Source organism: Equus caballus, chromosome 2, assembly GCF_041296265.1.
Source record: "Equus caballus isolate H_3958 breed thoroughbred chromosome 2, TB-T2T, whole genome shotgun sequence".
Lineage (NCBI taxonomy): Eukaryota > Metazoa > Chordata > Mammalia > Perissodactyla > Equidae > Equus > Equus caballus.
In genome coordinates this window covers 31097675-31123355 of record NC_091685.1, presented here as the reverse complement: position 1 = coordinate 31123355, position 25681 = coordinate 31097675, and the positions used below count along the sequence as shown (strand labels likewise).

At 45.0% G+C, this 25681-nt stretch overlaps 2 protein-coding genes across 7 annotated transcripts in view; both read right to left on the bottom strand.

The window, feature by feature from the left end:
• Positions 1-537: 537 nt before the first annotated feature.
• Positions 538-13541, bottom strand: FUCA1 (alpha-L-fucosidase 1). Of its 2 annotated transcripts, none has more exons than XM_001501327.5 (8): positions 13061-13541; positions 10870-11004; positions 9070-9207; positions 6764-6869; positions 4300-4500; positions 3005-3195; positions 1528-1627; positions 538-1306 (listed from the first exon to the last, which is right to left on the bottom strand). In XM_001501327.5, the coding sequence occupies exons 1-8, from the start codon at positions 13477-13479 to the stop codon at positions 1166-1168; spliced, it is 1431 nt and encodes a 476-aa protein (XP_001501377.1). In that variant the 5' UTR covers positions 13480-13541; the 3' UTR covers positions 538-1165. The 2 variants fall into 2 exon arrangements, with proteins under 2 accessions (XP_001501377.1, XP_005607412.1); XM_005607355.4 differs by having other exon boundaries at positions 4339-4500; positions 13061-13519.
• Positions 13542-15080: 1539 nt separating this feature from the next.
• The window catches only part of CNR2 (cannabinoid receptor 2), a 34190-nt gene continuing 23589 nt past the window's right edge, over positions 15081-25681 (bottom strand). For 3 of the 5 annotated variants that reach the window (XM_070246124.1, XM_005607011.4, XM_070246127.1), the window contains exon 2: positions 15081-18609. In XM_070246124.1, the coding sequence (XP_070102225.1) occupies positions 17473-18564 (1092 nt within the window). In that variant the 5' untranslated portion in view covers positions 18565-18609 and the 3' untranslated portion in view covers positions 15081-17472. 5 annotated transcript variants of the gene reach the window in all.

The following is a 25681-nucleotide window of genomic DNA, read 5'->3' as shown; positions in this document are numbered from 1 at the left end:
TCTTCTCTAAAGACTTTTTTTAGCTACATCTCACAAGTTTTAATGCATAGTGTTTTCATTATCATTCTAAGTATTTTCTAATTCCCAATATGGTGCCTTCTTTGATCAATGAGTTATTCAGCACTGTGTTTAAAAGTTTCCCAACATATTAAGTTTTCTCCTCCAAGTTTTTGTGGTCCTTTGATTGCGTTGCCGACACACTGGAGCCTGTATGATACTGCTGCTTTGATGTTTACATTTGTAAACGTTCCATACATGCTTGAGAAAAAACAAATATTCCTTAAATGTTGAGTAAAGATTTCTAAATATATCTGTTAAAGAAAAATAGAAATAGAAAATTTGATTTGATCTATTAACAACTAAAGAGGCTGAATTGGTAGTCAGCTCAGAAGAATGGTACTAGAAGAGAGGAGCAGAAGAACCAAAGGAACTGCATTTTTTCTTCTGCATTTGGCAGCCCTCCACCCCCTTTTCTTTCAACAGAAACATAAAGCTGTAAGCAGTCCAGATAGAAACTAAAGAAAGCTACAACATGCGTTTTGGTAGAAATGATTTACATAGAAATTTATTTATGTGATCATATTTTTTTAAAAAGGGCAGAATCACGTTCATTTTCTTCATCGTATCACCGTAAACAGACTGAATTTCAGAGCTCCTAGTTTGCTTTGGACACTTCTGAAGAGCTGACCATTAGCAGCCCAGCAAGCCTCTTCCTTTCCTCCATGTTCTCCTGTCTGTGGGGGTGTGGGTGACAACTGATGCTAAATAAATAGCATGAGACCGAGTTTGTGAAATCCTTTTCATCTCCCCCCATGGGGTGACTTGGCTTTTGGCAGAAGTCATGGAGTAAGCAAGCAGGCTATCAAACATAGAGAATGGAGAGAAGCTTCTACTGTGGATAATTTCCAATGTTAGGAATCGATGAACTCTGAGCTTAACTGTTTAGTCCCTTCTTCTGCTGACTGGAGAGAGGGATGCTAGCAATGGATCTCAGATCTTTCATCCATTGCGACATCAGTGTAATGCACTCAGTTCCTTTGATTAAAATGTCTTGGAGGAGCCATCTCTGGGTAGAGAAGAGTAGTTTATTACAATGTGGTACCAAAAGAGGAAAATCAGAGCAGCAAACAGCAGGCAGTGTCCCTTTCCTCTTGAACTCCAATGATCACTTCACTCCTGTCAGCTTCACAGTCCAAGCAAACTCAGCTGGGAGAGCAGAGGGTGGTAACTGGGGCAGAAGAATGAGGAGACCTTCAACTGGATCTGTGGACCACTTCAGATCTTTTTGGATTCCCAGCATCACTATCTACAGAAAGCAAAAGGGAATGGAAAAACATTAATGCATTAATGAGTATGGAATATGGCCTGAACGTGGCGGGAAATAACCATGCTGGGCCAGGGCAGGGAAGACAGTCTAAACGGGATAAATATGGGAGAATCGTGGGGAAGGAATGAAGAATTAGAGAGGACCTGCCACTTCCTTTAGAAAAAGCTACATCTCTCAAAGGACTGACTGAGGCTCCTTACCTGTGTAGTCGAGGTAGTTATGGGGGATTTAAGGCTTAAGACTCCATTTTCTGGCCAGTTCAGGAAAATGGCATAAACAGTTGATCCTTTTGAGGTATACCTGGGAAAAAAGAAACATCACTGTTTGGGGCCGTCCCTGTGGCCTAGTGGTTAAGTTTGGTGTGCTCTGTTTCAGTGGCCCAGGTTCTCAGGCGTGGACCTACACCACTTGTTGGTGGCCGTGCTGTGGTGGCAATCCACATACAAAATAGAGGAAGATTGGCACAGATGTCAGATCAGGGCAAATCTTCCTCAGCAAAAAAAAAGAAGAAGAAGAAGAAAAGAAAAAGAAAGAAAGAAAAAGAAGAAGAAAAAGAAACATCATTGTCAAAGATACCTGGCTTGTTATCCCGACACATAACCTTATACATTTCCTTTTCAATTATCTACCAATTCTAAGACCTTGAGTCTGTCACTGCTACTAGGAAGCACTAATAACTGGATACCGGTTAAGGTCTGTAGGAAGGAAGCAGCCCTGTAAGACTCTTTCTGGTGATATCTTCCATTTTCCCTCTCTGTTGGGTTATAGTTTTCTTTAAAAAAATTTAACTCTCATACTAGTTATTTCACATTGATGCCATTTGCCTTATTATTCAAATCTTTTTTCAACTCCAAATCCATGTGAAAACAGCAGAGGATATAACAAGGGCAAGATGTGCAATGAAGACAAATTTCTTGTTCTGAGATTTCACCATGCTTAGAGAAGAAGATGAAAATTGCTAAATAGAAACTCATCCAAAACAGAGGGATGAACGTGTTTCCCCTGATGCAGACCTGCACTCGGTGGTGTGGCACCAGCAGATACCTTTTACTGAAGGCTTAGCATGTGCCTGGCACTCTGCTGGGCACTTGACACAGAGGATCTCATTTAACCCTCACAACCACTCTGGGAAGTTAAGTATCATCACCGCATTTTGCAGTTGAAAAAACTGAGGCCCAAGATCAAATAACAAGATCCACAATTCCAAGTATGAATTGGAACTTCTCCACTTACCAGTTTTGTGATCCTGGGCAAGTTATATTACTGCCCTGGGCCCCCTTTCTCACTCGCAACACGGGGATAATAACAGTATCTACATGGTGGGATTGTTGAGGGGATTAAATGAGTGGAAAGAATTTAGGATGGAGCCTTGCACCTTGTAGGTGCTATACCAGTATTGGCTATGACTGTTTCTAGGAGGCAGGGTAACAATGTCAAGTAAATCGACTGATGCTTTGAAGTTCCTTTTGCCCCTAAGCCTACCTCCTCCCTCACTAGTCAAAGATATCCTGGTAACCTAAGACAGAAACTGGGGTACAAATTTAGTAGCAAAAGAATAGCTTTTGGGTTTCCTCAAGACGATTTCCACTCCGGCTTGTAACACTGTGGATCCAAGGAGATTCCAGCTCAGGATGGGCCACAGTCCTGTTCCTGCACCCAACAGAAGACAAGACTCACCACACAGACGTCATGTTGTTTTCCAGTTGTACCCTCCATGGTTTAGAGGCATAGATAGCCTCCCCGTTGATGCTCAGCCACTTCCCAACAGCAAGGAGCCTTTCTTGGAAGATGGGGACAATCAGGCCATCTTTAGTTGGTCCAACGTTGAGAAGATAGTTGCCTCCCAAACTTACTGTCTGAATCAGTTCCTGGAGAGAGCAGAAACAATGAAATCCTGGCTATGAATGCCAAGCCTGGCATAATGCTTAGGATACACAGGTATTAGGAGAAGAAGAAGAATCTAGGGCACGGTGTTCCCCTGCTTTGTGAACACCCTTTCCCTTTTTGAAAATACTATATATTTTTGTCATTATAAAAACAGGACAGGCTTAAATGAGAAAATAGAAGAATCCCGCTATAAGATGGAGAAACGCATTAACTCAAATCCCAGGGAGTGATCCTGGGCACTTTCCTAAGAGACTGCACTGCCCATGGTGCCATATGCGGTGGGAAAGGTCATGTGTCAGAGCATCAAGTGCGAGCAGGGAAGCTGAGCACAAAGCACTCGGCTGTGAAGGGATCACATGGAGCCACACGGAGAGGAGATGGGGATCAGAGAGAAGAGATTCTGAGTGGGGGCTGTGGAGACTCTGGGAAGATGGAAGAGATGGGAAGAATTTTGGGACATTGCACGTGACGGGCTATATAAATGTATATGCTGCCCCTTCGGGAAAACACGACGTAAAGAGATATATTCTTCAAGGCTTCTGAAGTCGGGGGGGGGGGTGTTTACTGTGACCCCAAACAGGTGACTTCAGGGCGGCCCAGAAAACTGAAGGTTTCATACAGAAAATGTTTAAAAGGAGAATTTGTTACAGTATCCGAAGACACCACACCATTAATTTCTGGTGCTTCCTTCTGGTCCTTTTCCTATGTAGTTAATTTTGTATAGTTGTGATAATATGTAACTTATTTTTCCACTCAACCCTCTAAGCATTAACCCATATTACATTCATAAACATTTTAATGGTTAAGGAAAATCCCCAAATCTACTTAACTATCCCTTTTTGGTTGCAAGAAATTGAAACCACCTATATGTTCAACTGAAAATCATCCTGGGAAGAACACGTCTGTATGTAAAACCTTCTTCCGTAATTATCATTATTTCCTTGGGACAGGTTTCTAGGAGTAGGTTCAATCATCCGAAAGGGTTGTGTCGACCTGCACTTCCACCCAGAGTACTTCTGCCACTCTCAGCTAGAAGGCTAGTTTGAGGTAGCAGTTAGCAAATAACTAGCTCACAGGTGTCTTACCGAAATGATCTCAAATTCAGTTGTAATGTCAGACATCACCATGTCGCGACGATAGCCCCAGGAGTACTTGTCGATGGAGGTGCACATCTCCCACTTGTGATCTGGCAAGCTCTTTGGCTTGAATTTATCTTGGCAGTTGTAGTATCCTCCATGGTGACAGGAACAGTTCTGACCCCATCGATCATTTACTACCACCACATCCTAAAAGAGGAAAGAGTACTGGGTCATCGCGGGTAGAACCACTTCTCTTCCTTAAGTAATGCAGTGCGGTAAGAGTCTATGTGGAAGCAAGGAGGAGACTTAGTCTACAACATTAGTTCTCACCTGGGAGCCATTGTGCCCTGGAGGGGAATTGGGCAAAGAGACATTCCTGGTTGTCACAACTGGGGTGGTGCTACTGCCACCTAGTGGTCAGCGTCCCCAAAGTCAATATTACCAAGGCTGAGAAACCCTGGCCTAGACGTGAGGGCTGGGAGAGCCCGTCTTAAAGGTCATCCGGTAAACCACCTGCTCTATTAGACAGGAGATGGAGAGGAGGCGACCTGCCGGAGGTCACATCCCTCGGCCGAGTTTGGGAAAGCTGGGACTGTGCATCAGGTCTCTGAACTCAGCCCACTACATCACCCAGGTAAAGAACGTCAGCAAGCAGATGTTCTTTTCCTTCCTTCAAGGTTTAGCTGAATTCTGAGACATCATTACATGGAATATCTTAATGTAATGTTTACTGCTACCATGAGGCTCATACTGGGGTATCCAATGTGAATAAAACCCAGTTCTTGCCCTCAGAGATCCAGCAGAGACCAGCTGAGGAAACAGATATGTGGACAAATATAATACGATATCATATCAGAGTTAATCACTGAGGGATTAACATAATGGGGAACACTGATCCAAGAGTGTTTCTTACTTCTGCCAGGAAGGAATATGAATTGGTGGGGGGCAGATTTAGTTTACATTCAGCCAGTACTGATTATGTGCCTCACTGGGCCAAGTACTGTTCTTGGGTTGGAGATGCAGCACTGAACAGACCCAAACTCTTGCCCTCGTAAAGCTGCCACCTTACTGAGAGAGCTGGATAATGAACAAGGTCAACGATACCTGAAATACATTACCCCAGGGAAGTGCTAAGGGAAAGAGAAAGCAGGGAGAGGCACACAGCACGACAGGGCGGCAGGGAAGGCTGCACTAAACAGACGACCTCTGAGTGAAGACCGCAGGAAGCGGAGGAGCGAGCCACGCAGGAGTTACAGACAGAAGGAACGGTGAGGACGGGGGCCATCTCTCCCAAAGTGCTTTCTCAGTGTGAGCACAGCTCCAAGATAACCCTCCTTCCCAGCACGTGGGAAAGCATTCAGAACAGGAGTGGACAGAACAGCGTCTGAGGCATCCCACCCAGGGGTCCATGTGTGAGCCACCCCACCGTGAGGACCTCGGGGGGGAACCATGATGCTGCGCCACCAGGAGTCCCCACACATTTGCCAAGTCCCCGAAAACTGGTCTGAATTTGTCTCTCTTGGTCATATAGGATCTTGTTCCTTTTTTCTTTCTTCCCGTTTTCTGAGTTTAGTCATAGTTACCCAACAAGATCCTTAGAGGCTTATGACTCTACCAAGATAGTGCGGTCCAAACTTGTTTTTTTTTTTTCTTAAAGATTGGCACATGAGCTAACATCTGTTGCCAATCTTCTTTTCTTTTTCTTCTTCTTCTTCTTATCCCCAAAGCCCCCCAGTATATAGTTGTTTATCCTAGGTGTGAGTGTCTCTGGTTGTGGCATGTGGGATGCCGCATCAGCGTGACTTGATGAGCAGTGCCATGTCTGCACCCAGGATGCAAACCAGCGACACCCTGGGCCGCCAAAGCAGAGCACATGAACGCAACTACTCGGCCACAGGGCCGGCCCCCAAACTTGTTTTATACTTAGATTTTTCTAGATCCACAACAAATCCAAAATATGTAAACTTTTTGAAATTTTCGATAGTAAACATTAAGGCTTCAGCTACTCTGTAAGTGTACCGAAAGACAAACTGAAAATGGGCTGCTAGGATGCACTGTAATCGTGTTGATGATGGGGAGGAGGAGATAGGCACAGTTCTCTCAAGAATTTGGATATAAGGGAAATGAAATCCCCTGAGGGAATTACATAGTCAACATAAAGTAGGTGAGGTCACAGGTATTCGAATTTTATATGTCTGGTATATGAGTTTTAACAAGATTTAAACCTATGTTGTCGAAAATCAAGAATTAAAGGAGAAAAAGAAAGCTTAAACTTCAAGGAAGGCGGGAAAAAAATGAATTAAAGGAGAAACCTTTAACATTCTTTGAGTCCCCCAGTCTCTCCCACCCCATGTTGATGCTACTGTTTATTATGCCGCTGCTGTCCTTATTGTTACTACTCCAGATCTTGGCTGCTTATACTTTCTCTTCTCATAAAGCTAAACAAGAGATGAGTGACATCATCACACACCTTGACTGGGCTATCGTTGTAGAGCCAAGACAGGAAATACGTCGCGTTCCAGTACGTATCAGGACTTTCCCAGTCTCCGTCAGACCAAATCAAGTCAGGTTTGTACCTGAAAGACGCGCAATAGAACAAAGTTCCTCATCTGAATCCATCCACGGTAAAGTCTTACACAACTATTTTTGCAATAAATATTTAAAAATTAATTTTCTCCCATTTTGAAAGTATCATAGAATCACCACAGTGGAGAGAATGTGGGAAACTAAAGAGACAAAAACAACAACGCACACACAAACCTCTGCTAACATAACCACTGCTTCACACACGGCCTTTTGAGATATTTCCTCCTAATATATTTTTTTAATGTCTTTCTAAAAGTAGCTGTGATCAGTATATATACAATTTGGTTTCCTTCTAGCAACTAATTCCAATTAAAAGAGTAGTGCTCCAGAACCACAGGATTAAGGTTTCTGCTTTTAAGATGTATGAAGAGCTTGAACTATTCCACCGAATGCATTTTTTGGATAACTACCCAAAGCTTCCACCATAAAGGATTTATAGACCCACTGGAGCCACAGTTGCACCTTTCATGTATTATTACACTAAGCCCTATGAGGTGTGAGTGTGTGTGTATACCTGTAAGGTAAGCATTATTATTCCCTACTATTATTAAATTTTTTTTTTGAGGAAGATTAGCCCTGAGCTAACATCTGCTGCCAATCGTCCTCTTTTTTTTTTTTGCTGAGGAAGACTGACCCTGAGCTAACATCCGTGCCCATCTTCCTCTATTTTATATGTGGGACATCTACCACAGCATAGCTTGCCAAGCAGTGCCACGTCCACACCCGGGATCTGAACTGGTGAACCCCGGGCCACCGAAGTGGAACATGCGCATTGAACCGCTGTGCCACCTGGCCAGCCCCAATTCCCCATTATTATTTAGAGAGCAAGAATCTGATGCTCAGCAGGGCAATTTGTTTCAGGTGACAGCTAAGAGGAGCTCGTACCGAGATGTAAATCTGCCTGATGTCAACTCTTATGCTGTACTCTGTAACTGGGACAGCAAGCAGACTCCAGGAAAAAGACTGCCTGTCTAAGAGGCAAGAGGTAACACAGACAGTCTGTGTTTACCGTGTACGATAGAAACTGTACCAGGCCCTTTACACTCATCACCACATTAGTTCTTACCATGATTCTATGCTGTGTGCTATCCCCATTTTGCAGATAAAGAAACAGAGATCTCAAAAGATAAGTAGTTTGCTCAAGACCACATAGCCAGTGAGAAAAAAGAACTGGATTTCAGATCCAGTTCTGACTGACCAAAAGCTTCTTGCTGGTCTCTTACAAATGTACTATCTCCTTAGAGAAGTCATCTGTAGGCAAGGAGGCTTTTTTCGGCAAAAAATGTGAGGCCAGGGGCCGCCCTCACGGCGCGGTGGTTAAGTTCACGTGCTCTGCTTCGGCGGCCCAGGGTTCGCAGGTTCAGATCCCGGGCACAGATCTAGCACTGCTCGTCAAGCCATGTTGTGGCAGCATCCCACAAAAAATGGAGGAAGACTGGCACAGATGTGAGCTCAGCGACAATCTTCCTCAAGCAAAAAGAGGAAGATGGGCAACAGATGTTAGCTCAGGACCAATCCTCCTCACACAAAAAAATAAATAAATAAAATGCAAGTCCAGGCAGAGATGGCTGCCTCTTAAGTTTAAAGATCCTCTATCCTCAGGAGCCCCCAGGTGCCAGAAGGGCAAACTAGTAATAAAACCTGGTGAAAACTAGTGAAACCAAGTGAGAGTGATTATGATAACAGCACCCTTATTCTCTGCCAGGCATGGTGACAGATACTTCGGAGCCATATATAGAAGGCACTGCTATCCCCCCTTTACAGAGTGAGAATCTGAGGCTCAGAAGGGTGATCTGTTTAAGGTTTGTGAGTAACAAGAGCCACAATTCAAATGCAAATCTGCCGAATGCTAAATCCTTCGCGGAGTCCTGTGTAGGACGGTCTGGTCCCTCTCCAGGGTCCTAACAAAGGAAACAGCATGCAAGGAGGAAACTAAAGTTTGGACTTAACTACCAGCCTCAGTTTTGTTTGATTGCTTCAATTTATAAAAGCACTATGACTACATTATGGAAGTTTTGAAAAGTAGGAGGGAAAAATATACTTTGTCTTAATACAACCACCACTTTTATTACTTTGATGTCTTCTAGGTTTTTTTCAAAACCCCTCTTCCTCTCAACTTAACAGCATCCTATAGGAAGCTCTGATTTCAGTGATAAAAGTCCTAAGGCCAAAACCATTTCCGTTTTTTACCTGTTAACAAGGTCGTATAGCTCTGGCATTGTTTTCGCACTGACAAAATGCTGTGTTTTGAAGCCATTTTTCTTATCAAGTAGGTAGAGGGGATGGAACCATTCTAAGAGCGAGTGATAGAGTCCATAGCGTATGTTCCTTAAACCGAAAAACAGGACAGCAACTGTCATTGAGCAAAGAAAAAATAATGTATTTGAAGCAAAATCAGCTGCAGCATTTTTAAACCTCAGTGAAACTCACCCGGAAGGGCACGCAGCGGGGTGGAATCCAAAACAATTTCCTTAAATTCTCTTATCAATCGCTTAAGCAAAACGCTTGGGTTTACTACGTTTTTGATAATACACACAACTACTTTTTATACATAAATATCTTAACACCAAATGTCATTTAAACCATCTTTTATTTGTTAATTATCTCAATAATAACAAGTCCTAATTCTAAAAAATATTTTCTCTGTCATTCATCAGAATACATACGATAGAGATACTGGAAGATAGAGAAAAGTATAAAGAATAAAATATCCAGAATCTTACCACTCAGAAGTAATCATTAGTAATATTTTTCATGTAGATGAAATGAATGAATATGGCTTTATTATTTCATTTATCTAAGATATACTAAGAGTTTATAACATACTCCAAAATGCAACATGGTTAACGTGACCTATTTGCAGACACAGTAAAGCCGGTTTTGAGTTTCTTAACTCACATGGTGAGGGTCACAGACACTCTATAATCCAAGTGAGAAGCAAGGATAACACTGCAGGGGCACAGATAAGACAGAAAGAACTGAAGTATTTCATCATATGACTTGGGAACCAAATAGATACAAAGAAGATAAAAATCAAGGACCCCAAAGTCCAGATCTAATCAACATCTCAGAGTTTTACAGCAGGACTATCAGCAAAGCACTGGGAAAATGAATATTGAACAGGTGACAGGAGTCAGCAAGCACTTTCTTAAAGGGCCAGAGAGCATCTTAGGCTTTGCAGGCCTTGTGGTCTCTATCCCAGCTCTGAATTATAGCTTGAAAGCAGCCACAGGCAACGCATAAATGAATGGGCATAGCTGTGTTCCAATAAAGCTTTATTTACACAAACATGCAGCTGGCCTACCCCTTAAATAGGACAGCAAGTTTACCAAGTCTCAAGAGAGCTAAGACTGGGCGTGGCACAAATACCACTCTTCCTCCTTACAAGCAAATATACGCAGAATTGTAGGGTCCCAAATCAGAATATCTGGGTTCAAATCCCAACTCTGCCACTTCCTAGTTCTTTGATCTTGGGAAGTTACTTCTTATTAAGTGGCAAATATTAGGGAGCATTAATTAGTATCAATCAAGTGGCTCCTTCCCTCACTTTCTGCTGCTTTAACTGCCCTTTTCAGTTCCCTCTGGATCCACCATTCATCCAAACCCTCCCCGGACACCTGCAAAGCTCTGTGTTGACAGCTAAGGAGGACACGAAGATGCGAGACCCAGACCCTGGCCTCCATCAGACACTGGAAAAGGCCCTGGGTTGGAAGGCTTTCCAGAAAGAATCCTTCGCAGAGTGTAAATGGAGCATGTGGCCTACGCTAGGAATCCTTCACCTAACCAGACAGGGCCGTGAACTTCTCTGATGGTGTCACCTTTGGTCACATGAAACCTGCCAAGCATCGAACACTGCTGATTCAAAGGCCAGAAGCCCTGCAGGTTACTCACTAAATGCAAACTTAGAAAACACACAAGAGCAGAGCAGGTATGGTGCGCTGGGTGGCTAGATCAAAAGCGATGATGGAGTGATGCTCTGTAGACACTCACCTCTTCCGGATGGCTGCTCCCAGCTCACCAACCAAATCACGATGGGGCCCCACATCCACAGAGTTCCAGTTCCAAGACACAGGACTCGGCCAGTTTGTGTAGCCTTCGTGATGCTTTGTGGTCAGGACCACATACCTGTGGACATCAAAACCATATGAGCAAAGGAAGTGGGCAGTGGGCCACAAGCATGAACTTACGCAGCATGTCTCAGGCATTCAAAATGGTTGGGAACACTTGACTGCAGGAGATGTTGTATGAGTGACTCCCAGGGAGTTGCTGCAGTCACAGCGCCCCTTGGGTGTTGCTCCAGGAACAGAAGGAAACGTCAGGAAGCCACAGTCCTTAGTCCCCAGCCAAGGAGGAGGCCCAGAGGGAAGGAAGAAGTAGCTGAGGGAGAAGATGTGCACTTTAGCTCCCCAACCCTTCTGGGTGTTAATGATTAGCTTTTTTGAAACGCTGTGCCCTAAAGGAGAAGGCAATCTCTACGGGAAATAGCAGATGATAGAGAAGTAAGCTGTTTGTTTTGTTTTACCAAGCCCATATGAATTGCTCTCATTTACAGAGGTGACAAAAGACCAAAAGAGCTGGGGAGAAAAGGCAAGGGTTGAAATAACCAAATCACACAATGTTTCATTTGCCTTTTTTTTTCCTTTTATACCATACACTGTATTTTACTAGAAATACTTTTATAATTTTTTTTCCTTCTTTTGCTTTTATGGCAGAAAAATAGATGATGCCTACACATGATAATTTAATCACTGACCGGTATGGGGAGCTCCAAGACCTTAAGGGCCAGATGGTATTCCAGGCTTTGTGGGCCACATTCCTCTCTGTGGCATATTCTTTTTCCTCTTCTTCTTTTTAAAAAACTTTTACAACCCTTTTAAAATGTAAAAGTCATTGTCACTGCACTGAACTTACAAAAACAGGCTGAGGGGCAATCCCTCTGGCCTCGGTTTGCAGACCCTGGTCTGGAGGAGAGACCTTCACCTCGGAGTCAGGAGATCTGGAGTCTAGGACGTTAGTTCCCTTCCTCCATCTGGGCCAGTCATCTCGTCCCATAAAATATGGGGTCTGGACAAAGGATGTCTCCCACATCTTAATTTTTTTCATTTATAAATTATGGATCTCTAAGGCTCCCAGAAGACAGGGAACACCTCCTCTGTTTATGCAAGATTTATATTCCCACACATTTAATGGGAAACACTAAATGTCAGTTGCAATTTCTCCAATTTCTCTTTAGTACAAGAGAACTTAAGAGCTGGAAGACGACTGAGGAGACAGGGTAAGGGTGGAAGAGCGCTCTAAGCCGGGAGTGGGAGACCTCTCTGCCTCCATTCTCTCCTCCAACCCACTTCCCTCCCAGCAGCCAAAATGGTCCTTTTAGAAGCTGCAGGTGACCATTCCCTGACTTGACACCTGGCAACATACTGCCCTCAAGGATTGCTCCTTCGGGACTGGCCCCAGCCTTCAACAACCTCCTGGTCCTTGCCTCTCTCCCCTCAACCCAGCACCTCTCTCCCCCCAACCCAGCGCCGGACACTATCAGTTCTCTGAACCATTCACACACAAGCTCCAACCTGAGCACTTTCTACGGATACGGCATTGAGAGGAGCAAATGAATGAGAATCTGTACTTCTACCCAAATTCACTGCAACCGGAACTCCCTTCCTTCCTGTTCCCTCTCAGAGAGACTAAAGCTGAGAGGAACCAATACAATCCCTTTCTATAACCATAGAAGGAAGCTGCAGGGAGGTGAAATGCCTTGTTCAAGTTCACAGCTGAACTAGGACCAGACTCCACACCAGTGGCTTAAAATCCTGGAATCCTGATTGTCTGGTCGACCCAGAAGGGACATTAGCTATGACCTAGCTCAATCGTCTTCCTATACATTTGTGGACGCTGAGGGCTCTCTGGCCCACCACCTCCCCGAAACCTTTCTGTTCTTCTGATCCCCAACAGAGGCACCTTCTCCTTATGATCAGGCGTGCCAGACTCAGCTCTGCATCCTGCAGGAGGCAAACACAACCCCGGAGGTATCACGCCAGATGGACAGCTGTGCCATCCGGGCAAGTCGCCTCACCTCCCCGCGCTCGGGTCCCACCTGCCCAGCCCCCTCCCGCTGCTCGGGGCAGCCAGGGCAGCCAGGGCCGGGGAAGGGGCGCTCGGCCCGCCCCGCCGCGACACTCACTTGGCCCCGGCGGCCTGGAAGAGGTCCGCCCAGCTGTCTGGGTGGAAGAAGCGCGTCGTGAACTGCGGCCCGAAGTCGGCGTAGCTGAAGCCGGGCGGGTAGTTGTCGCTCATGAAGCGCTGGTACTGCGGCCGCCCCTCGCCCTTCCAGTGCCACCAGAACCACTCGCTGCCCCAGGCCGGCACCGAGAACACGCCCCAGTGCAGGAACACCCCGAACTTGGCCTCGTCGAACCAGCCCGGCAGCGGCCGGGAGTCCAGACTCGGCCAGTCCGGGGTGTAGCGGCGCTGAGCCCCGGCGGGCGGCGGAGTGCTGAGCGCCGACCGGGCCGCCAGGAGCGCGGGATGCAGCAGCAGCAGCAACTGCAGCAGCAGGACGCTGACCACTGCCGCCCGCGCCTTCATCTCGGAAGACTTCATCTACGCCTCGGCGCCTCCCTCTTAACGCGCAGGTGCGGGACGCGCGGCCCCGCCCACTCTCACTGATGATTGGCTCGGAAGGAAAAAGGGGCGGGTCAACCCAGGCTGCCGACTCTGGTCCCAAAGCGATGGGCCGTTCCTGCAGCGCCCTCTGGCGCTCAAAGGGAGAACGACGCAAGGGGGCGTAGACAGCACTCCGCTGATGGACGAATGAAAACTTTAGAAGGGACTTCCCTGCAAGGTTAGATCGTGGGGGCGTGGAAGGCCCGCTGAGTGCAGAGAAGCGAGAGTAGTCTTATTTTGCCGTTGGGAGCCATGGGGTACTTTTTGAACTGTAGTAGAGAAGAGCAAGCCTGGAGGCAGGACTACCAGATGGAAGGGCATGTAACAGCCCTGGCCCAAATAATGGGGTAGAGGGATGATGGGAGGAAGCGTTATGAGAGAAGAGGGAGAAAAGTGGGCGCTGAAAGAGGAGGAACAGGTGTAACCATTTTGCCTGTCTAATATTTACTGAACTTGCTTTGAGAAATCTGAGACGATTCCATGAACTTAGTGTCTTTTTGGAAAAACAAGCCCGAGACACAGGGCGCCACAAAGGAACATTTGTAGAGTAGCAAGTTGACAAAATTGAGAGCCCCAGGCCCAAGGAGTACCTGTGTGAACCTTGTCTGACGGGGAGTCACCAGTTCCTCTACACTTCATACATGCCCTGTGTGCTCAAACAGGAGGTGAGGCCACCAGGTGTGGGAAATCTAATGACCCCGTGTGGCACAGCCAGTCCTCACACATCAGTGAGAGGACTGCGGCATGTCAGAGCTGGAAGGGACTTTGGGGATCCTTGACACCATCCCTTTCCCTATGCTTCCCATCTTACAGAGGAGGAAACTGGGACCCAGACAGGGGATGGGAGTCGCCCAAGATCATGCAGCCAGTTTGGGTAAGAGGTGGGACCAGAATGCAGGTCTCCAGATGCGGAATCTATGCCTCTCAACAGGCTGCTTCTCTCTTGCCCTGGGGTGGGGTCAGAGTCTGCTGACAGAACCAAACACTTCCTCCTTCTAGGAGTCATAAGGAAACTTGATGGCTGTTGCTGAATGAACAGCTATTTTCTGTGTTTCTTCCTCTGCAGGATTATGTTGAAACATTGTCCAAAATAGTAAGCACAGATGCCTTCAAAAAGGCCATCTGCACATCTTCTAGTGATCAGAGTGAGTAATGGTCCTTGATGTTACAGAACTCATCTTGAGGGAGATAAAATAGGACACTGTGACATTCATTTGTCCTTATCCTCATAATCAAAATGTAAACCTGCAGGGGCGTTGCCATAGAGTGGACAAAACTCAAGTTGGGAAGCGTATGTTTCGTGCACGGGACACTACCCCATTTGGTAACCTTGGGCAGGACTTGTCCACTGTCTGGGCCGGCTTCCTCATCTAAACAATGAGAGCAGGGCTCAGAGATATCCAGGATCCCTTTTCCCCCTTGCTCTTGGGCTCCATAAACTCTAGTCCTTTACTTAAAGCAGAAATAGAGTGTGATTGTGAAAAGAGTGAGGTAGAAAGTGTGGAAGTGCATTTAATTCAATGCTTTTTAAACTCTAGTTTTATTCATTAAACAAATATTTATTGAGTATCAATTTATGCCAGACACTTTGGCATTTTCTTTGCTAAAATGAGAAAAGATCCCACCAATGCATGAAGGCATGGCCCAACTTTAAGAACCCACAAATTCACCTTTAAAAAGCCATTTCAACTGGGTTGAAGAGTGCCCCCAAAACGTCACATCCACTCGGAACCTGTGAATGTTGCCTTATTTGGAAATAGAGGCTTTATAGATGTAATTTGTTAAATTACGACGAGGTCATACTGAATTAGGGTGTGCCTTAATCCAATGAGTGGTGTCCTTAAAAGAAGACACCAAGAGACAAAGTGGGGGACGGCCATGTGAAATGGAAGCTGAGACTGGAGTTATGTTGCCACAAGCCAAGGAACCAGGAGCTGCCAGAAGTAGGAAGAGGTTCCCCTTGAACCTCTGGATCCTCTGGCCCTGCTGACACCTTGATTTTGGACTTCTAGCCTTCAGAACTGTGAAAGAATACACTTCTGTTGTTTTAAGCCACTCAGTTTATGGAAAATTGTTACAGGAAATTAACACAGGGCAAAAAAGGACATACACTGAGAAGTAATGATGAGTTAAGGTTGTAGCAATCTGACGTTACAGACATCTAATATGTCTCCTAATCAAGCAGAACTTGACTGAACTACACCAAGAGCTTAGTGGTAAAGAGGGCAGGCTTTGGGGTCAAACAGAAACTGGGTTGGAAACCCCAGCTGTGGGTACATATTAGCAGTGTGACCTCAGGCAAGTGGTTTTGTCACTTAGAGGTTTCCTCATCTGTAAAATGATGGTACCAAACCCTCTTCATCAGATTATTGTGAAGACTAAGTGAAATACCTCATTTAAAAGCGCTTAGCCCAGTGCCTGGTGCATAATAAAGATTCAGTAAAACCAGCCGGCATTTATGATCAAAACACATAGTAGGTCTACCCTACCTAAACTCGCCTCAATTAATCCCTATCCCATGACCCTGACAATTTCCTTCATTGTGCTACCAGTAATTATCTTCTTTATTTATTTATTGGCTCTCTTCCCACCAGAATGCAGAACGTAAGCCCCATTAGACAGGGGCCGAGTCTCATTTATGGCTGAACATCCAGGATCCAGCACAGAGCCTGGTGCGTATTTGTAAGATGGGTGGATGAGTGAATGAATAGTGGACACCTTGTCTTGTAAGTATTAAATGAAGACATGTTTAATGAAGATCTTTCCTTTTATTCCGTCTGTGGTCCCAAATAATTGCAGAAGAACTCCTCTGCGATTCCCCCTGCCACCAATGTTTCCTCTTGCCTACTGTTTTAGGTCCCTCTGGTAGGAGCCTAGCCTCCCTGACAAGTGAAATATGGGTGTCCTGGAATCTTCAAAAGCGTGGGGCTGTATTCTTGCTGGAGATAATGGACTGTGGGATGTCAGCCCCGTGCCTGGCACGTGGTGAGGAAATTTCCCCCTCCTCTCAGTTGCGCTGTTTATTCTTCGTTATAGGGGTATGAAGGAGACAAAGGGGCTGAATTGAGGGGTGAGTGGGAACAATTGGGGATTTGGAAAATCTTTGTGAATATCTTCCTTTTTCTTGGAGTTGAGTTAGACTGGGATGCTGCCTGCTTCCTATCACCAAATAGGACTTCACAAGGTCAATAAAACTCTCTGAAGATTCTGTGTCTCAAGTGATCCCAGCCTCCTCTGGATTCCCCAGGGACCCAAGAGGTCACAGTGGCTGTGAGTGGCGATTATCAGGGTGCCAAGAAGGGCCATTGCCCTAATAACAAGATGCTCTGAACTGGAGGCTTGTCTGTTACCTCTGAGAGAGACGAATCAACACTCTTGGTCCTCATCATGTCACAGCTCTTGGTCCTCAGTGGGAAAGGGTGACCTGAAGGTGAGGCCTTTCATAGCTCCAGAACCAAGGAGGCCCCAACAGTTAAGCAGGAACAGGGGCTGGCTGTCCATCCCATGTGATACCCTGGAGATATTCTAGGAGAATAATCCAGTCTTCTCAGATTTCCTCCTCGTCCTTCAAGTCTGAGCCTGAAGCCTCCGTCTGGCTCCTATGGTCTCTGGAAGATGCAGGCACCAAGCATCTTGTTGGGAAGGTTGTCCTGACCTGACATGCACTGAGCCTGTCCCAGGCCTTTTGCCTCCTGCCCTCCTTGCCATTCCTCGCCAAGCCTGGCTCTCCAGCAGACTGTGTGCAGATAGGCATGACTAGGCTACCCTCCAGGGGTCAGTGCCCATAGTCATCAGCGAAAAGGGGTAAGTGTCCAGGCTCCGGGGGCTGGTTCAAGCAAGACAAGTAAGATGAGAGGCTCAAGATCCCTCTCTCTTCTCCAGGGAGTGAAATGATTGTGACTTGGCTTGTTTAAAACTGTGCAAGAGGCCTCATCCGCGGTCAGAGCAGGATAGACCTCTGGAATCTGGCCACTGGGTGATTTTCACATCAACCTCTGTCTCAGTGACTGAGGACTTCGGGGCCTCTTCTTTCCCTTCAAGCCCGAGGCCCCTCAGGCGCTTCTTCCAGCGGGCCAGGCGGTGGTGGGCGGAGGAGCGGATCTCCCCACTCCGCAGGGCATAGATGATGGGGTTGACCATGGAGTTGACAAGGCAGAGCATGGAGCAGAAGGCGAAGATCTTCTTGACCTGATCATTTAGAGTTGTGGTCAGGCTGTAGACCATGAGAGCCAGCGCTGGGAACCAGCATATGACGAGCACAGTCAGCACCACCCCCAGGGTCTTGGCCAACCTCACATCCAGCCTCATCCGGGCTATTCTTGGCACCTGCCTGTCTTGGTCCTGGTGTTCAGCTAATCTGGCTACATGCTGATGGGCCTTCCAGAGCACATGCCCATAGGTGTAGATGATGCCAGAGAAGAGGATGGCAATGAACAGGAGCCAGCCCAGCAGATAGTCATTGGGGATCAGGGGGAAAAGCTCAGAGCAGGGACTGGGACAGCAAGTCCATCCCATGAGGGGCAGGTAGGAGACCAATGCTGAGAGGACCCACATGATGCCCAGGGTCACCAGGGCCCTCCCACGGGTGAGTAGGGCTTTGTACGTAGGTGGGTAGCGCAGACAGAGGTAGCGGTCAATGGCAGTCAGCAGCAGGCTGCCCACAGAGGCTGTGAAGGTCATGGTCACGCTGCCGATCTTCAGCAGGAAGACTGCCTTGGAGTCCACGCCATGGAAGACGTGGAAATTTACAAAGTTGCAGGCAAAGACCACACTGGCCAGGAAGTCAGCCCCAGCCAAGCTGCCAATGAACAGGTATGAGGGCTTCCTGTGGAGCCGGCGGGAGGCCAGGATGAGATAGAGCACAGCCAGGTTCTCCAGGGCGCTTAGCAGGCCCAGAGGGGTGCACAGCACTGCAATAGCTATCTTTTGGGAACTGCTCAGGATCATGTAATCCTTCATGGGGTTGAAATCCAAGCCATCCGTGGAGCCATTGGCTGCCTCCGTCACCCAGCATCTCTCCATGGGATAGGGCCCTCTGCTTCTGCTGAGCTTGCCAAGAAGACCCTGCTGCAGTGCAATGAAAAGAAGAAACGAGTCTGTTTCAATCAGGGCAATAATGACCTCACACAATCACTGATTCATCCATTCAAACCCTGTACCTGTGTGGATGGATCATATGTTGAAATAGCAGTTTATATTTTGTTCCCCTATATTTTGCCCTTTCTCTATCCTAGTGGGGTTCTCGGTCTGTACTGGTTGCCTTAGGAGAAGTATGTGGGAATTGAAGAAGCAGAAGTGGCCTGCAAGCTCTTCGGCCTTTTGTTTTCGAAAAGACTAATCCCAAGACTTCCCTTTGAAAGTAAGGGAAATCTCCAAGGGTCAAAAACCAAGAGGAAATCAAAGCCACAAAAAAAATGGAATCCAGAGTGATCAGGTAGAGGGGTTTTTTGTGCTGATGTTTTGTTCCCAGTTTTGGTAAGTAAGATGCTAAAGTTTTAACAACAATTTAGGGATGAGACATAAAACTTTGGCTTCACACCAGTAGGGGTGCCAGATAAAATGTAGGAGTCTAGCTAAATTTGAATGTCAGATAATGAATCCTTTTTTAGTATAAGTATTTCCTAAATATTGAGAAACAAACAAACAAACAAACAGGGCACCCAAATAGTGTATGGGGCATTATTAGAAAGCAAACTCAAAATTTCTCTAGAGGGATATACTTTCTCTCCAGGTTGCACAAGATTTCCACAGATAAAGGCCAATGGAATTTGAGCTCACAATGCAAAAATTACAAAATGCATAAGGACATATGAACCAGAGTTAGCAGAAATGTCAGACAGTAGAATTCGACTTCCAAGAACTTCACATAATACTTGGGTGTATATTATAAAATATAGCTAATATTATTAAACAAAAAGGAATCAAAAATGTGAGTACATAATGAGAGACTAGGCAGATTGGAAAAAGAATCAAGTAAAATTTCTAGAAGTGGAAAATAGCCATTGAAAAAAGAAACCCTTAAGAGTAGATTAAAGAGCAGAATAGGCTAGTTGAAAAGCCTAGGGGTCTAGGGGCTGGCCTGGTGGCGCAACAGTTAAGTTCGCAGGTTCCGCTTCGATGGCCCAGGGTTCGCTGGTTCGGATCCCAGGTGTGGACATGGCACCGCTTGGCAAGCCATGCGGTGGCAGGCGTCCCACATAGAAAGTAGAGGAAAATGGGCATGGATGTTAGCTCAGGGCCAGTCTTCCTCAGCAAAAAGAGGAGGATTGGTGGCAGATGTTAGCTCAGGGCTAATCTTCCTCAATAAATAAATAAATAAATAAAAACATAGCTGCTGAGAAAAAAAAAATCAATCTAAAAAAAGAAAAGCAGTGATCTAGAAGGTAGATCTAAAGAAATTTCTCAAAATGCAGCACAAGGAGATAAAGAGATGGGAAATATGAAAGACAGGTTAAGAGACATAAAGGATTGAATGACAAAGTTTAAAATACATCTAATTGGAGTTTCAGAAAAAAGAGAATTGGTAGTGGGCATTGGGGAAATGATATTCAAAGAGACGATAGTGGAGAATTGATAATTCTCCTGGACTTGACTCCTCAGATTCAGAAGTTGCAGTGACTTCCAAGCAGAATTTTTAAAACAAACTAATTCCACATCTACATATATCATAATAAAACTCCAGAATACTGAAGACAGAGAAAAAATTAAAAGAAATCAGACAGAAAAGACACAATATCTGCAAAGGAATCATAGTTAAATTTAAAAGCAGATTTCCCAATAGCAACAATAGTAGCCAGGAGACAGAGGGGAAAAAAGCAATTCTATCGCTCAAAGTGAAGAAAAACAAATAGAATTGTCCACTAACAGACCTTCACTGAAGGGACATCTGGAGGGTACAGCATCAGAAGAAGGAAATTCTACACAAAGGGAAGGACAGAAAGGCGAGAAGGAATTGTGAACAAATAGGTTAATAAATGGGGGCCGGCCGGCCCTGTGGCCGGGTGGTTAAGTTCGTGTACTCTCCTTCGGCGGCCCAGGGTTTCGTTGGTTCGAATCCTGGGCGCGGACATGGCACCGCTCATGGGGCCACGCTGAGGCGGCGTCCCACATGCCACAACTAGAAGGACCCACAACTAAAAATACACAACTCTGTACTGGGGGGCTTGGGAAGAAAAAGGAAAACTAAAATCTTTAAAAAAAATAATGTTAGTAAATGTATGAATAAATAAAAACAGATGTCTACATAAAGCAATAACTAATAACGATAATGACTAATCTGGAAGGTATAAAAAGAAAGTGGAAGTTAAATTGTGAATGACAGTAACACAAGAGAGAGATGAATTGAGTTGAAGCTTTATTTAGGAAGTGAGTGAAGGCATTGATCTAATTTAGGCTTTTAAAAATCAGGCATCATCTCTTACCTGGTTTACTGCAATAGCTTCCTAAATGGACTTCCTGCTTTAAATCACACCCAGCTTTAGCCTGATTTCAACACAACAGCCAGGGTGACCCTTTTAAAATATGTCAGATCATGCCACTCCTCTGTTCCAAACCACAGGTAATGCCCTTTCCATTCAGGGTAAAGCCAAAGTACTTACAAGGGCCTAGAAGCCAAATGTATTCTGGTCCCGTTAACTCTCTGACCTCCCTACTACCATGCTCCCCTTGGTCAACCAGCTCTAGCTTAGCCACACTGGCTTCCCGATGGGTTCTCCCTCCTGCTGTGGGGCCTTTGCACTGGCTGTTCTCTCTGCCTGAACACTCTTTCCCTAGAAATATGCTCAGCTCAGTCTCTCACCTTCTTCCTGTCTTGGCTCAAATTCTATCCTTTCAATGACATCTCCCCTTCCACCCTATTTAATACTGTAATGCACCCCTCTCTCCAGCTCTTCTGGTCCCCCTCACCCTGCTCTATTTTTTATTTTTTCCATATCACATATCACCTTCTACCATATAATTACCCTACATAACTTACCTATTTTATGTTTTATTGTTTATTGTCTGTTTGTCCCACTAGAGTTTAAACTCCACGAGGTCCAGGAACTGACTATTTTGTTCACTGATATAAAGGCTTAGAATAGTATTGGGTACATAATAGGTACTCAATAAATATTTGTGGAATTGAAGTGAAATTGAATAGTGAGTTATTTTAACATTCTTTTCTCAGAAATCAATAGATTAAGCAGACAAAATACTAATAAATAGGATGTATAGGATTTGAGCATGCAATTGACAAGCTTAATCTAACAGTCATTGTGGAACTCAGCACTCAATAATTGGAGAATATCCATTATTTTCAAGCAAATGTGGACGTTTATCAAAATTGGCTAAGTCTTGGGTGAAAAACAAATTCAACAAATTTAAAATAATCTGTTAACATACAAACCATATCCTCTAACCACAGTGAAATTTGTTTAGAAGTCAAGAACTTAAAAAAGATGACTAGCTGGGGCCGGCCCCGTGGCCGAGTGGTTAAGTTCACGCGCTCCCCTGGGCAGCCTGAGGTTTCACCAGTTTGGATCCTGGGCGCGGACCTAGCACCACTCATCAAGCCATGCTGAGGCAGCGTTCCCACATAGCAGAACCAGAAGGACCTACGACTAGAATATACAGCTATGTACTGGGGGGCTTTGCAGAGAACAAGAAGAAAAGAAAAAGAAAAATATGAGACATGAAAGAAAAATGGTCAGTAATCCTTTGGAAAGATATTTAACTTCAACAGCATCCACAAAAATGCAAGTTTCACTCCCATCAGATTGGCAAAAAAATGCACGAGTGTTGGAGAAGGCTTGGAGCCTCGAGAACTTTCAGCGTCGTGACAAACTCTCTGGAGAGCAGTTTGGCAAAATCTAGTGGAGCTGAAGATGTGCCACTGCCCTTGGACACACCAATTCCACTCCTGGGAATGTGCTCCTGAGGAACACTTACACATGCGCATGAGGGGACAGGTGCAAGGATGTTCATTTCAGCATTTTTGAAACGGCAAAAAAAAAAAATCCATCAACTGGAAAATGGATAAATAAATTATAGTACATCCATACGAAGAAATAACGAAGCAGTAAAAATAAACTACAAGTACATGTGTCAACAAGAATAAATCTTAAAAACACAATGTTGAGCCCAAAACCTAATCCCTTAAGAGAATTCAGAGGATTTAAGAAGCAGCTAGGGGCCCGCCCTGTGGCAGAGCGGTTAAGTGCGCACGCGTTCTGCTTCGGCAGCCGAGGGTTCACGGGTTCGGATCCCGGGTGTGGACATGGCACCGCTTGGCAAACCATGCTGTGGTAGGCGTCCCACATATAAAGTAGAGGAAGACAGGCATGGATGTTAGCTCAGGGCCAGTCTTCCTAAGCAAAAAGAAGAGGATTGGCAGCAGATGTTAGCTCAGGGCTAATCTTCCTCAAAAAAATAGAAATGAAAATAAATAAATGAATAAATAAATAAAATTAAATTAAATTAAAAATAAAGAAGCAGCTAAAGAGAAGAGAACTTGCAGGCAGGCGCATCTTGAGAAGCAGGAGGCAGGACAGGATTTTCCCGTGGACCAGACTAAAAAGCAGGGCCTTGCCAACGGCAAAAGGAAAATGTATGTCTCCATTTAGACATTTCCATGTGTTCCTTAGTGTCTATTATTTTTTTTTAAACATTTAACATTAAAACACTAAAGTAGTTACTATTGAAAAATTGAAAAGCAGCTTTTATTAAAATTCACAACATTAAAATATTTTATAAAATTTAAATATTTTATTTACATTCAAAAGGGAATTTACTATAATTTCTTGGCACCCGTTTAAATTTTGCGCCCACAGTGAGTGCCTCATTCTCCTCACCCTACTTCTGGTCCTGCTAGAGATTCTCAGGGAGTGCGAGTTGGGGAAAGAGAGGTCTGTGGCTTCCCCAGCAGGGGCATCTTGGTGTGGCTGGAGAAGAAGCCTTCACTGCATTTTTCAAATGTCACCTCACAGCGACCCCCCTTTTTAGATAATTCCTGTTATGAGGATTAAGTGCTTAATATGTAAAATACATTTAGAAGAGAGCTTGACACTGGAGGTAGCTGTTCTTAATTTGGAACTTGCCCAAGATGACCTAGTTATTTAAGTGTGGGAACTGGGGTTCAACCCCAGTTCTGTCTACACCTGCGCTGTGAATGTGGCTAAATGGAGATGCGCCTTAAGGGTAAAATACACACCTCATTTCAAAGACAGAATGGAAAAAGGAATGTAAAATGTCTCATTAATAATTGTTTATATTGATTACAAGTTGAAATGGTAATATTTTGGATACTTTGGGCTAAATAAACATTTGTTTTGCCTGTTTCTTTTTGTTTATTTTTTAATGTGGTTAGTAGAAAATTTTAAATGGCGTGTAGCTCATGTTACTCTTTTACGGGACAGCACTACCCCACCCTGCCGTGCTGTACTGCCTGTTGACAGCAGGGTCAGGACACGGTCCTCAGCAGCCCCTGCAGGCAGCCCCAGTCGGGTTCAGCTAGATGCCTCACCATTCCCCAGATAGTTGTTTCTTGTAACTTTTCCCACACCTTTGCCCCAGGGTTTCTCTCTCTGGCTCACCTTCCTTCTTCGCTTTCCTTCTGGATTCATCTTTCCCCCAGTGAAGCCCTCACTGACCCCCGGGTCACACACGAAGCTCCCAGCCTTGCTCTGCAAATGTTGTAACCAGTTTTGCCTTAGTCTTTTCTCCAACCAGATTAAAAACCGCACTAACCAGCATTTGTATGGAATTTGAATTCTACAAAATATTTTTCACAGCTGCAATCTAATGTAATTCACACAACTCTATTATAGAAGAATTATGGTTATTATTTCATAGATAATGGAGGCTCAGAGGCGTTCAACCACTTGGCAGAGGCCTCATAGCCTGTCGAGTCAGAGACTGAGCTCTCGTTATTTCTGGGCCTTCAGTGCCTTACACAACGCCTGCTGCATCGTAGGTGCTCAGAAACCACTGAATGAATGGAACCCATTTGGATGGAAGGGGGCTGTAGCAATGGAGTGGACCCCAAGTAAGAGTGTGGGGGGAGGGGGCACGTTGTGAAGGTTCAAATCCCAGCCGGGTGGCCTTGTTCAAGACACCTAGGGGCTGGCCCTGTGACCGAGTGGTTAAGTTCTCGAGGTCCACATCGGCGGCTCAGGGCTTCGCCTGTTCAAATCCTGGGCGCGGACATGACACCGCTCATCAGGCCACGCTGAGGCGGCGTCCCACATGCCACAACTAGAAGGACCTGCAACTAAGAATATACAACTATGTACTGGGGGCTTTGGGGAGAAAAAAGGAAAAATATAAAATCTTTTTTTAAAAAAAGATTCTGTTTTAAAAAAAAGACATCTAATGCCTCGGTTTTCCCATTTCTCGTCTGTCAAATGGGTTTTTGTGAAGATTTAAGTAAATTAACATATTACGTGGAAAAGTGCTTATCATTGTTGTTGTTGTTATTATTATTAGGAGCATCTTCCAATGGGGATTATTCACCTACTCTGTGAAGTTGTTAAGAATAATATGACTGGAGCATCATAAGAGCTCAACAAATGGTAGCCCTTATTATAATCCAGTGTCTTTAAATTTTTAAGAGAGAGGAACACTTTTTACAATCGATGGAACCCCATTCATTGTTTATTATGTTTTTTTTAAAGATTGGCACCTGAGGTAGCAACTGTTGCCAATCTTCTTTTTTCTTTCTTTCTTTTTTTTTTTTTTTTTTTTTTTTTTTTTTTTTTTTTAAAGATTTTATTTTTTCCTTTTTCTCCCCAAAGCCCCCCAGTACATAGTTGTGTATTCTTCGTTGTGGGTTCCTCTAGTTGTGGCATGTGGGACGCTGCCTCAGCGTGGTCTGACGAGCAGTGCCATGCCCGCGCCCAGGATTCGAACCGACGAAACACTGGGCCGCCTGCAGCGGAGCGCGCGAACTTAACCACTCGGCCACGGGGCCAGCCCCGTTTCTTTCTTTCTTTTTTTTTCTGCTTTTTTCTCCCCAAGTTCCCCCAGTACATAGTTGTATATATATATATTTTTTTCTTTCCGCTTTTTCCCCCAAATCCCCCTAGTACATAGTTGTACATTCTAGCTGTGGGTCCCTCTAGCTGTGGCATGTGGGACACCACCTCAGCGTGGCCTGATGAGC

Coding starts and splice junctions, on each gene's coding strand:
- FUCA1 (XM_001501327.5), bottom strand. CDS start 13,479: ATGAAGTCTTCCGAGATGAAGGCGCGGGCGGCAGTGGTCAGCGTCCTG. Junction 4,501..6,763: donor ACAACGATAGCCCAGTCAAG/GTGTGTGATGAT, acceptor TTCCTCTTTTAG/GATGTGGTGGTAGTAAATGA. Junction 1,307..1,527: donor TAACTACCTCGACTACACAG/GTAAGGAGCCTC, acceptor TGCTTTCTGTAG/ATAGTGATGCTGGGAATCCA.